General features: G+C 41.7%; 1 protein-coding gene across 1 annotated transcript; it reads right to left on the bottom strand.

Annotated features, from left to right (window-relative positions):
- Window positions 1–409: 409 nt before the first annotated feature.
- On the bottom strand, window positions 410–2,342 carry LOC143404275 (PRAME family member 12-like). The gene is made up of 2 exons (XM_076862507.1): window positions 1,792–2,342; window positions 410–983 (listed from the first exon to the last, which is right to left on the bottom strand). The coding sequence occupies exons 1-2, from the start codon at window positions 2,340–2,342 to the stop codon at window positions 410–412; spliced, it is 1,125 nt and encodes a 374-aa protein (XP_076718622.1).
- Between the last annotated feature and the right edge of the window lie 9,522 nt (window positions 2,343–11,864).

Genomic DNA, 11,864 nt, shown 5'->3' with positions numbered 1-11,864 from the left:
TGGTGGTATTTCTCCTTTAGCCCCTGGACTTTTTTTTTCAGTGTTGAAATGAGAAAACTAGGTAAAACCATCATGGAAGGTATCCGAGGACTAATCTTGAGATTCTGTTCATTTTGGGCTATTTATTTATGGACCATCCATGAAACAAAATAGTTTCTTCATTTGTGCATGAAGCCTATATACCATTGTAAAAATCCAGGTCTGTAGTTAAGACTCTATACAGACACATATGGCTCTAGGTCCAATATTCAGGGGCTTCCTTCCAATGTAGCCCCCAGCATCTGATTCCTTTCCCCATCCACACTTCAGGCAGTGTCAGAAATGCTGGGCTCTGAGTTTCCTTCATGATCCCTCTACATCCTGGTTATACATCCAATTGGATAGAGGGCAGCTTTTTATATACACCCAACTAGTCAACTGTTGAACAGGAACAGTGAATGAGGCCCTGGTTATAGAGAAACATGCAGCCACATTGAGGACATGAGCGAGTACGGAAAATAAGGACTGTTGGCTGCCTAAAGTCCTTCAGTATTGCTGTGAGCTCAGCACAAAGTTGAGAACATCTCCTGGGGTGGATGGCACCCTGGGCATCATGGCTCTCCAGAGGGGCAGGGTATAGCTCTAGGCTCAACTGGCTCAGCCTGGCAGTGTGGCACAGCAGGTCCCTGAGGACCGACATGGAGATGTGATTCTGGAAAAAGCACAAGGCCCTGAGCTGGGAGCAGTGGCTCAGAGCAGACAGGATAGCTTGGAGCTGGGAGTCCATGATCTCACAGGCTTCCAAGTCCAGGCTCTTCAGGGTGGCTGCAACAGTCTCCAGAAGAATTTTAAGGGGCTCCAGACTAAAATTGGTCAGTTTGATGCCCTTTAGATCTAGGTGTCTGAGCTGGCTGGTGTTTGGGCATCGGGAAAGAAAATTCCAGTCTGAATCTGACAGTGAGCAGTTGGTTATTGCTAGGGCCTTTAGGGGCATCTTCAGGTGCCTAAGGAAGAACCAGGCAGTTAGTTCTGAGGGAAAAGATGAATTGGCCCAAACCCAAGGCCACTGTGACCATCTGAACATGGTTGACATTTTGTAGAATCTGCTCATTCAGGTCACTCCATCTCATCCTAAAACTTTCACCACTACTTGTGTGACCAGGTAGGTCCTCCATCTCTATGAATGTCATCCTCAATGACAAGCAGAAAGCCACCACATATCTACCACAGGAAGTCAGGAAGAGTCATGTATGAAAGACAAATCCAAGAAAGATGTGGCAAAACACACTGGGGTTAACCCCTGCAGGGCTCACTCCCTGTCCCGTCAGCAAGGTTTTACTCCCTGCTCTTCACTCACAACCCCTGAGTCATCAGGGGAGCTCAGACCTGCCTTCCCAGGTGGTCATTAGAAGTGAGCTCCTCTGCTCCCAGATGGAGGATACAGAGCTTCTTTGTTGAACAGGTACAGTTGTGGGGCTTCCCCTCCTTCAAAGTCCTCACCTCTACCCTGCGTTGTACCTCTGTTGCTGGACAGTCCTCCCAGGGAAGGAACCTCACACCCACATCACTAGCTTCTGTCCCCATCAGCGGGCTTCCCAGTATGGTGGCACTTCCCAGACCATGGACCTGGTTTACCCCTTTGCTCTAACACATGTTAGGAGATCGAGCTTCAGGATACAATAGAGCAGATGATGGGTTATTTACCTTCCAGTGACTTGTTCACCATGTGAGTGTCAGTGGCTGGCACACAATATGTGCCCTTTCATATTTACTGATACTCATCTGCACAGGAAGCTCACCCTCCTTACTCACCTCAGCACCTGCTCCAAATGGCCCTCGAGGAGGAGGACAGCATCCACACAGAATGTCTGCAGGCACTTCATCCTGAGGAACTGAGAGATGAGCTGGGCAAGCAGCCGCTCCTGCTCATCTTGGGAGGTGTGGGCAGGTACGAGGACCTGGGAGACAAGCAGCTTCCTCAGGTTCCTCATCTGGCCCATGAAAGGAGCATAAGCAGCCAAGGTGGAGGGAGCCCAGGTGCAGTGCACTTCCACCCTCTGGACAGAGTCCAGCTGCAGCAGTCTCAGGACCTTCCTGGTGTGACGGGTGGGTTTCCCATAGATCTTCAGCCTATTGCAACACAGGTGCAGCTTGTCCCTTCTCTGTGTGACCCACAGCAAAAAGTGGGTCAGGAATTCATCCTGAGGCCTTTCTGTTAGGCACAAGTCTATGAATATCTTCAAGGGCAGCTTAGCTGCCATTGCTGGACCAAGTTTCAATGTTCGATTCTTCTTAATATCTTCTGGTGAGCAGGCATCAACCACGGCTCCAGACCACATCCTCCAGAAGTTCCGTGGAACCATCCGCAAATCCAGCACCTGCAGTTTCCACCTTCTGTGGGGATGATAGCAGAGTCTCAGCCCTAAGTCCCCTTCCTTCACCTCTCAGCTGCTGCTCCCTGCTCCACCTCTTCCTCCTGTCTTGCTTTTTTTCATCCACTTCTCTCCAATCCAGCCTAGTGTCCCCACCTGTAGTAGCTGAGTTAGAAACAGGTGCAGCCTCCTTCATGGGTCACCACAGCTGCCACAAGCACCTCCACATCTGGAAGCCTTTCCCAGATGGGGTTCAGCATGGCCAAGACCTCTCCACCCCTCCTTGCTTGCAGCACAGGAAGCCTATGAAGCACAATTCAGCATCCACTCTCCCTGCCTGTACCCATCCTTTCCCTGGCACAGAGGGTACTCCCTTCCAGGCCACCTGGGTCTTTCTAACCTTTGGCAATGCTGCTGGGCAAGCAGCATGTCCAGCCCATCCAGGGCCACTTGGATCATCTAAAGCTGTGGCTTCTTCATCAGGGCACCCAGGGGCAGGCAGGTAAAGGGCGAGGCCTGCACCATTTTCTTCAGGATCTCAGTGTGTCCTCTGCTGAAGGCCTCCACAAAGAGTGGTGGGAAGAGCTCTATGGGCAGGTCCTCCAGATCCAGGACAGCCCTGGACTTGTTACTCAGCAGGCTGTGCCCTGCCAGCTCCAGCAGTGTGGGTGGGGACTGGATGCTCATCCTGGGGAGTCTGAAAGACGAAGGATCCTGGAAAATGATCTAGGGAAAAGGCCACTATCCCATCCATTACCAGCCACTGGGAAGGGGGTACTGGAGAGTCCAAAAACTCACTCCAATCTTAATGGGGGAAAGTCTTTGATTATTATTTTGTCCTTATAAAATGAGAATTTGTGTGTCATGTGGCTTAATGCAGTAGGCTCCTCAGTTTCAATAACTACAGTGGCTCAGAAAGGAGTTGCCCTCACATGGGTGATGTTATTTTTAATTTCAAAAAATTAAATGAACAATTATAAAGCATGTGCCCATATTATAAAACACTTGGAAATTACAAGGGTGTCTCATGGATATCTATTACACAGGTGAGATTCTCCCACCTTAGGGGAGAGTTGAAGAGAACAAACAGATCAGAACAGAGTCTGTGAACTGTTGCATGAGATAGTTTGAAGCTTTTTGATTAATTTGTTTAAACAAATTATAAAATTACAAAACAACATAAGCCCTAAAGTATAATTTGGGGGATGAGGCGATATTGAAAATTGAATTCAGGATACTCAACCAGTAAGTCACTACCCCAGCCATATTTTGTATTTTAGATGAATACAGGGTCTCACTGATTTGCTTAGCACCTTGTGCTACTGTGGGTGGCTTTGAACTCTAATTTTCTGGCCTCCTCAAACTCAGGAATTGTTGAGACTACAGGGGTTTGCCACCACACCCAGCAAAACAGTACAATTTTAAGGGCACACAAAATAAATATTTTTATTATCAGAAGATAGAATTTCAATCAATTAGAATGAAAAAAAGATTGCAATTTACTTCCTTGGTTAAGCAATTTTACATTAGTTTCATCTGGAGCTCAGTGGAAGAGCACTTTCCTAGCACATGTGAGGCACTGGGCTTGATCCTCAGCAGCATCATTATTAAATGATGGGCTGGGTACATAACTCCGTTGATAGAGTGCTTGCCTCACATGCACAAGGTCCTGGTTCAATTACCATACCTTCATGTAAATAAATGGATAAATAAATAAATTATATTGCCATATAAACTTTAAAAAATACAACAATTTATAAAGAGAAAAAATGAGAGGTGTGCGTGCACAAGCCTGTAATCCCAGGGGCTCTGGAGACTGAGACAGGAGGATCATGGGATCAAAGTCAGCCTCAGCAAGAGCAGGCACTAAGCAACTCAGTGAGATCCTGTGTTTAAATAAAGCACAAAACAGGGCTGGGGATGTGGCTCAGTGGTTGAGTGGCCCTGGGTTCAATAGCCCATACCAAAGAAAGAAAGAAAATTGAATGTGACATAAACCAAAGTGGATATCCTAGTGTTCAGGATAAAGGTAAAACTACACTGAAAGGCAAAATCAAAGTTCTAAATTGGTTCATGAGAAAAGACAGGAACGAAATTTTTCCTGAATCCACACAGGTGAGGTGGGAACGGGGTGGTGTTCAGGGCAGTGAGGGACTTACAGAATCTGTCCAGGTATGCAGGGTTCTCGGAGCCTCAGCAGGCCAGTCTGGTTCCCCTTGGGCTCCAGGACTCTTGTGTTTCTCTTCTGGTTCCTCAGAGCCTTTTATGGACCTCTCTGACCACGCCCCTTCTTCCATCTGATTGACTGGCATCCAATCAGAAAGCAGTATCTGATCACGTTCTCCAATCTCCACCCACTTAATCCTGATTGGATTTTCTTCCTCCAGGTTATTTGATTGAATCCGATGTTCATGCAGGTGCGCAGAATCAAGGAGAGTGTGAGAGTCAGGGATGAGTCCCTCCGTGCACTACACACCATGGACTCAATTTTGTCCATATGTGACCCTCCTGTTCCTCCCGTGACACAGAAAAGCACTGAATCCCTAAGGGAAAAAAAAACACCTGAAAATATCTTTCAAAGGGATCTTTGGCCATATCAAAATTATTTGAATTTTTTTTTTCTGAAAATTCCATAGTAAAAATAGCTTTTTGAAGACAGTGGTGTCATCCACGAAGACCACAGAATGAAAACCATGTTTGCAAGAGTCACACAAGTGTCAAGTTACCTTGCAGCAAATCTTGGCACACTCAGAGAGGAGGAGCACACAAGGAGGGTGGAATCAGGCTTCTAGACTTAGGGCAAGACTTCTCCTGTTTGTCTGTGCTGGGTATTGAATCCATTGCTTCTCTACCACTGAATCACATCACCTGACCTTTTTACTTTTTGTTTTTATTTGGAGATAGGATCTCATTAAATTGCTTAGGACCTCACTAAGTTGCTGAGGCTGGCCTCAAATTTGCCATCCTCCTGCCTCAGTCTCCTGAGTTGCTGTGATTACACACATGGGTCACTGTGCCCCATCAGACTTGGAGAAGTCTGAAATTCTCTGAGGGTGGAAACTGTGGGCAATTTGGGAATTGGAGAGAAAGAGACAGGGTTGGACAGCAGGTGTTCCTGACATCGGAGAGGCCACCAACTGAAGAGACTTCCTTTAGAATCAGGGACCCCACAGTACACATCTCCCAGGAAACCTTTGCTCCAGGCAGTTTCCAGGGCCCTTTAGGCTGTGAGAATTTCATAGGTAAAGGAAAATTTGAAGAGCCTGAGTAAAAGTAATTCAGGAATTGAGGAAGCTGAGACAGAAAGAGATGGAGTGCTTGGAAGATGAGCCATGTGAAGGGAGGTCTTACAGGGAAAATGTAGAAGGAATGGTTTGATTTGTGGCAGTTACAGAATTGCATTTCTGCTTTGTTGTTCTGTCTTTGTGTTAGTCAGCTTTTTTACGCTGTCACTAAAAGACCCAACCCCAACACCTACAGAGGAAGAAAAGTTTATCTGGGGGCTCATGGTTTCAGAGGTTTCAATGCACCCACAGCAGATTCTACTCCTTGGGCCCTCACCTCCAAGGTGAGGCTGAACATCATGGCAGGAGATTGTGGCAGAGGGAAGGTGCTCACATTATCAGAGAACAGAGAGGGAGATGGCCCCTTGCCAAATACAAAATATACACACCATATTCACACGCCCAATGATCACCTTCCTCCAGCCACACCCCACCTGCTGCCCCTGGTTATCAGTTAGTTAATCCCATTTGGAATTAACTTACTGACAAGGTTAAGGCTATAAACCAATCATGTCTCCTCCAAAACCATTGTCTCATAGGTGAGCTGTTGGGAGACATAGCATCTAAACCATGATGGTCTTCTTGAGTATCTTGTTGGAATATATCCCTAGTCACATCGCAGTTGGATACTTACATTTGAGGTTATCTTTGTTTTCTGTTTCACATAATAAATTACCACAAATGACCCACATTTAATCTCCTATGTGTGCAGTGAAGCAGGGCTAAGGCTATTTCAGAGACCTCATTGCTTTTTAAGATCCACAACATTTGAAGTCTAGTCTCTGACTGAATTATAAATTTCTCTGCCATTTGTTTGTGTGTAGCCAGCAGAAAGGGTGACTTCATGCCACGGCCCTGCCTTCTCTTACCACACTTGACTTGGCGCAGGAGGCAGGTAGATGTTACTGTCAACGTAAGTCACAACTGACAGTAGCTCTCCAAAGAACAAGTGTAGTCAGACATAATAGGGCAGGAGTGCGGACACCTAAAGAAAGATGAGTCAGAGCCCCATCCAGGAGGCAAAGGGAGACAGAGTGTCAAAGACAGCTTGGAATAAATTATCACTGGCTCCACAGATTCAGTACCAAGGGTGGCCTCAGTTCAAGGACAATAGATAGCGACTTGCCAGTAGGCCTCTTAGAAAACATGGGGGGGTGTGAAGATTAGGGTGGATTTTAAGCACAACTGAGGTTGGGGCTGACTGGTTTGTGATAGTTCCTGCCATCAGGCAGGGCTGCTCAGGGACCTTCCCTTCGCAGCACCCTGCTTCCCCTTCATCAGGATTTGACACAGTTACTGTCTGTTGATTTGAGCACCATTTATGTTTCCTCCTTGAGATGAAGATTTTTTTCTCTGGATGTTTCACATAATGGTTACGGTTTGATTCTATCTCAGTGCCAGGATGGACTTTTCCTGGTTGGTCCAGACCCCATTGGAGGGAATTAATAGATTATTAGGAAACAATGGTGAAACTCATTGAGCCACATTTGAGCAACAAGGTGGGTTTGGAGGGAGTGGCTCTCAGTGTCCCTCCACCAAGAAGTCCCTGTGAAATTCAATTTTGCCTGTTCATTAGGCCTTGTGTATCTCATCTCCAAGCTTTGGTCTTTACTATTCTATGAAGACTTAGACTTTTGCAGAAATTTTATGAGTATAGATGTTCATTTTTAAAAAATATTTAAGTCCTGAATTTATTTATTTTTTCTTATTTTTGTCACTGGACATTGCACCCAGGAGAGCTTTACCAATGAGCTACATCCTCAGCTTTTTTCATTTTTATGAATTAATTACTTAGTTAATTAAATTATTCATTTATTCAGCTTAGGTACTAAGGTTTGAATGCAGGGGAACTACACCACTGAGCTATATTCCCAGCACATTTTTTAACTTTTTTTTTTTTTTTATTTTTGAGACAAGTTCTCACTAAATTACTGAGACAGACCTTGAAATTGAGATCTTTCTGCCTTAGCCTGCTATGTAGATGGTGTTATGGGGAGTCGCTCCAGAAAGCACTCTAAGTCTAAATTTCAAATCAAAAGAGATCTTTACTTACCTTACTAGGGACTGTCACCCACCACAGAGACTCAAGCTCTGTGAGAGGACACCAGCTTCCTTGTCCAGCCAAAGACAATATAAGCCCCAATCCACAGCTCAGTGACTTGCTTATCCTCATGTAAGCTAGCCAATCATAGAAATTAAGACATTAATAAGTGGGACCTCTGGGCTATAGGCAAGACCAGAATTTTCCAGTAAGCAAGCCAGCACTTTAGCTTTGCAGTTCAGTTGATCACAGTCCTGGGTTCAAGCAGGTACTAGACAGTTGCATCCTGAATTTGGGTAGGGGTCAGCAGGGTGAGAAACTACTTCAAAATCATGTAAATTCACAATAGCATTAAAACCCAGGATGTAGCTCTCCATGACAACCACTGCATCTTGAGTAGGGTACAATTTGTGGGGTACAAAGTATAGAAAGGCAATTTTTTAAAATAAGAAAACAGCTTTCATTTCAGTTTCTCAGAAACAGCTCTTGTAACAGTTTTTCATAGGAGACAGCAAAATGGAGTCTCAGGCCTGCCTATGACAGTTCTTGCTTTATAATTGTCTTATCTCACTTTTCAAAATTTTATATCCATCATCTATATTTTTTTAACTAATGCATATCCTATAACTGACACACTTATTGATTGTATTTATTAGTTCACAGTACAGCAAATGGGATTACAATTGTTCACCACCACATGCTGTTTTGAATTACAATTTTGAAAAAATAGAGAATTTGCCTAGCATGCATGAGGCCCTGGGTTTGATACCTAGCATCAATAAATAAAGAAATGAATAGATAGATAGATAGATAGATAGATAGATAGATAGATAGATAAGAGACGTGTTTCCAAGTAAACTTGTTAGAGGTTTTTTTTTTTTTTCCTTAATCAATTAAGATTTTAGCTATGTTCAGAAAAAAATCCAAATGATAACTCTTGATGATAAGCATTTAGAATAGTTATGGTTAAACATCTATTGGGAAATTAGTATGAACAACTATTAACAAGGTGATTTGATTGGCATACATTTTAATATAGTGTCCAGAATTATGTCTGAAAACATATGAGTTTTTTATGAATTTTTGCATTTTAAAGCAAATATTAATAAAATATCAAAATAATATATAACTTGAAAAAGTTATGTCATATTTGACAGGACTTCCCATCATATCAAATTAGGCTAATTATCTTAATGTCTCTCTTCTAGAAATCCCTTAAGCAATTATGGAGTTCTCTGGAACATCCTAATGTTAGCTCAAGGTCAAATGACAATGTAGACTTTGATCATAGAGAAATTAGTCAATAATCTCAAAAGGTTTAAAGAACTTAATGAAACCTGAGGTCCTAGATCATTATAAAAGATAAGTCATTTAACCAGTGTGATAAAAGATATTTAAAGCTAATACAGAAAGTTACATCCTATAAAATTATACTTCAACTTTTTTTTAAAGAGAGAAAGAGAATTTTGTAATATATATATATATATATATATATATATATATATATATATATATATATATATATATATTTGGTATTCGGTAGACACAACATCTTTATTTTATTTTTATGTGGTGCTGAGGATCGAACCCAGTGCCCCCACGCATGCCAGGCGAGCACATTACTGCTTGAGCCTCATCCCTAACCCATACTTTAACTTTTAACAGATGACTCAGTTTTTATTTTCCCAAGTAATCAGAGAACTTGATAAATCAATTTGAACTCTAAAAACTTACTCTCATCTCCTCGAGTACTGAGCATTGAACCAGGGCCACTCTACCACTAAGCTACCTGCCCAGTTCTCTTTGTTTTATTTTGAAACAGGCTTGCCAAAGGCCAAGTCTGGCCTGAATTTTGTCATCCTCCTGCCTCAGGCTCCTGAGAATCTGGAATTACAGGCATGGCCCAGCTCACCTGGCTTTAAAGAACTTCTTAGAGTGCAGCTGTTTGAGAGATGTTCAACTGGAACATTCCATTTGGAAGCCATTACTGTTTTTAATTGTCTTTGGAATCATTTGCCCACCAATTTCAAAAAGTGCTTGAGAATGAACCATAATAGACTTTTCTGCAGTGCAGAAGAAATGCTCTCCTGGAGTTTCTTTGGAATTTGAAGGTCCCATTCTGTGTTTTATTAATCTCTTGAGAGCCAATGATAAAAATCCTATGATCTTGTTTGGAAAGTTAGGGGTTTGAAAGTATCTTTGTGCATGTGTGTATCTGTGTGTGTGTGTGTGTGTGTGTGTGTGTGTGTGTGTGTGTGTGTGTGTAATGTTGTGGGTTTTGCAGAGTCCTCTTGAAAGTCTATTATCAAATGACCAAGCTCAAGGACCTTCTCCTGCATGGTCCCCTACCCTCCACTTTTGTGAGGTTTTTCTATAAATAATTTCATTTGGATTCTGCAGTCCTTCACAATAACATCATCAGCTGGGACACTGTGGCCATTGAATATCCTCAGCCTTTACATTATCAGTGTTGGTTGACATGGTCAGTTGTCTGAATCTGATGACAATCACTTGGCATGCATGTTGCTGCTGGACTGTGTGTGTGTCTTTGTGTGTGTGTGTGTGTTTGTTTGTGTGTGTGTGTGTGTGTGTGTAGTACCAAAGATTATGTACCTGGGGCACTTTACTACTGAGATACACCCCCAACACTTTTTATATTTTTATTTGAGACAGGGTCTATGTTGCCCAGTCTGGCTTGGAACCTCTGATACTCTTGCCTCAGCCTCCCAAGTTACTGGGATTATAAGTGTGCACATTGGTCCTGGCCAAAGAGCATTTAAAATCCTGAAGAAATCACATTGCACCAGGGATCAAGTACCATAACTAAAAGGAGAATAATAGCCTCAGACTGCAAAATTCCTCTGGATGAATGTTATACGGATACTAAGACCCTTAAATAACTCTCAGATCACACTTTGCCATTCCAATTAAGCCTTTATTGCTGGCCAGCAGCAGACACCCTATTCTCTAAAAGCGAGATGATCAGAGTGGTGAACCCCCTTCATTTTTTGCCTCATATTTAAGCCAAAAAAAAAAACACAAAAAGGGAGATTAGGGGGTCTAGCGAAGGTAAGCAAGCACACTTAATATGTAAAGAAGAGTAGTGTAGTACAATTTTATTGATGTTTTTATATTAACCAAGTTTTAGACTATGTAATATGAAACAATACTCTAAAATGACAGTTTCTGTTTCACCAGAGATGTACAAATCTTCATTTGTTGAGTTAGTTGCTTTAGAGAATAAAACTTAACAGACAAAATGTAATTAATGTTTTAAGAAGTGTTTGTCCATGGATCCCTCTTTTTTGTTTATACATTAAAATAACCCTTATCAATTTCTGAATTTAGATAAATTAATCCATTTAAATAAGAGGAAATATATTTACAGTACTCTAATTGAAATGCAGTTGAAACCTCTTGACTTTTGTATATGGAATTATACCCGCTGGGACTTTTAACGTTTAGTAACAATGTTTTTGTGATAATATAAAGTAATTTGATTTTTTTAAAAATTTACAAATATATGAAAATCCCAAGAGTGCTTAAATATTTTACCTTATGAAATTTTAGGTGTTAAGATTACTTGATTTTATATTCAAGGGGGAAGTCCTGTCAAATATGACATAACTGTTTCAAGTTATATTTATTTGGATATTTTATTAATATTTGCTTTAAAATGGCAAAAATTCATAAAAAATCTCATATGTTTTCAGACATAATTCTGGACAATATATTAAAATGTATGCCAATCAAATCACCTTGCTAATAACTGGTTCTCATAAGTTCCCAACAGGTTTTTAACCATGACTATTCTAAATGTTTATCATCAAGAGTTATCATTTGGATATTTTCCCTGAACATAACTAAAATAAGATTAATTGATTAAGAAGAAAAAAACACTATCAAGTTCACTTGAACACAGGTCTCTCGTCTATCTATCTATATATCTATCTATTTATTTATTAATTTCTTTAATTATTGTTGCTAACGATCAAACCAAGGGCCTCATGCATGCTAGGCAAATGCTCTATCTCTTCAAAATTGTAATTCAAAACAGGGTGTGGTGGTGAACACTTTTAATCTCATGTGCTGTGGTGTGAAGTGATAAATACAATCAACATGCCTGTCAGTTATAGGTTTCAGATTAGTAAAATCATATAGATGATAGACATAAAATTTGAAAAGTGA

The sequence above is a fragment of the Callospermophilus lateralis genome, chromosome 7 (genome assembly GCF_048772815.1).
Source record: "Callospermophilus lateralis isolate mCalLat2 chromosome 7, mCalLat2.hap1, whole genome shotgun sequence".
In the NCBI taxonomy this organism is placed as follows: Eukaryota; Metazoa; Chordata; class Mammalia; order Rodentia; family Sciuridae; genus Callospermophilus; species Callospermophilus lateralis.
This window is presented reverse-complemented; position numbering and strand designations above follow the sequence as displayed.

What these genes read in the sequence shown, in the direction of transcription:
- LOC143404275 (XM_076862507.1), bottom strand. Translation starts at nt 2,342, where the DNA reads ATGGTTCCACGGAACTTCTGGAGGATGTGGTCTGGAGCCGTGGTTGAT. An exon ending in CATTTGGAGCAGGTGCTGAG is followed by an intron (nt 984 to 1,791) that starts GTGAGTAAGGAG and finishes GTTCTTCCTTAG; the next exon opens with GCACCTGAAGATGCCCCTAA.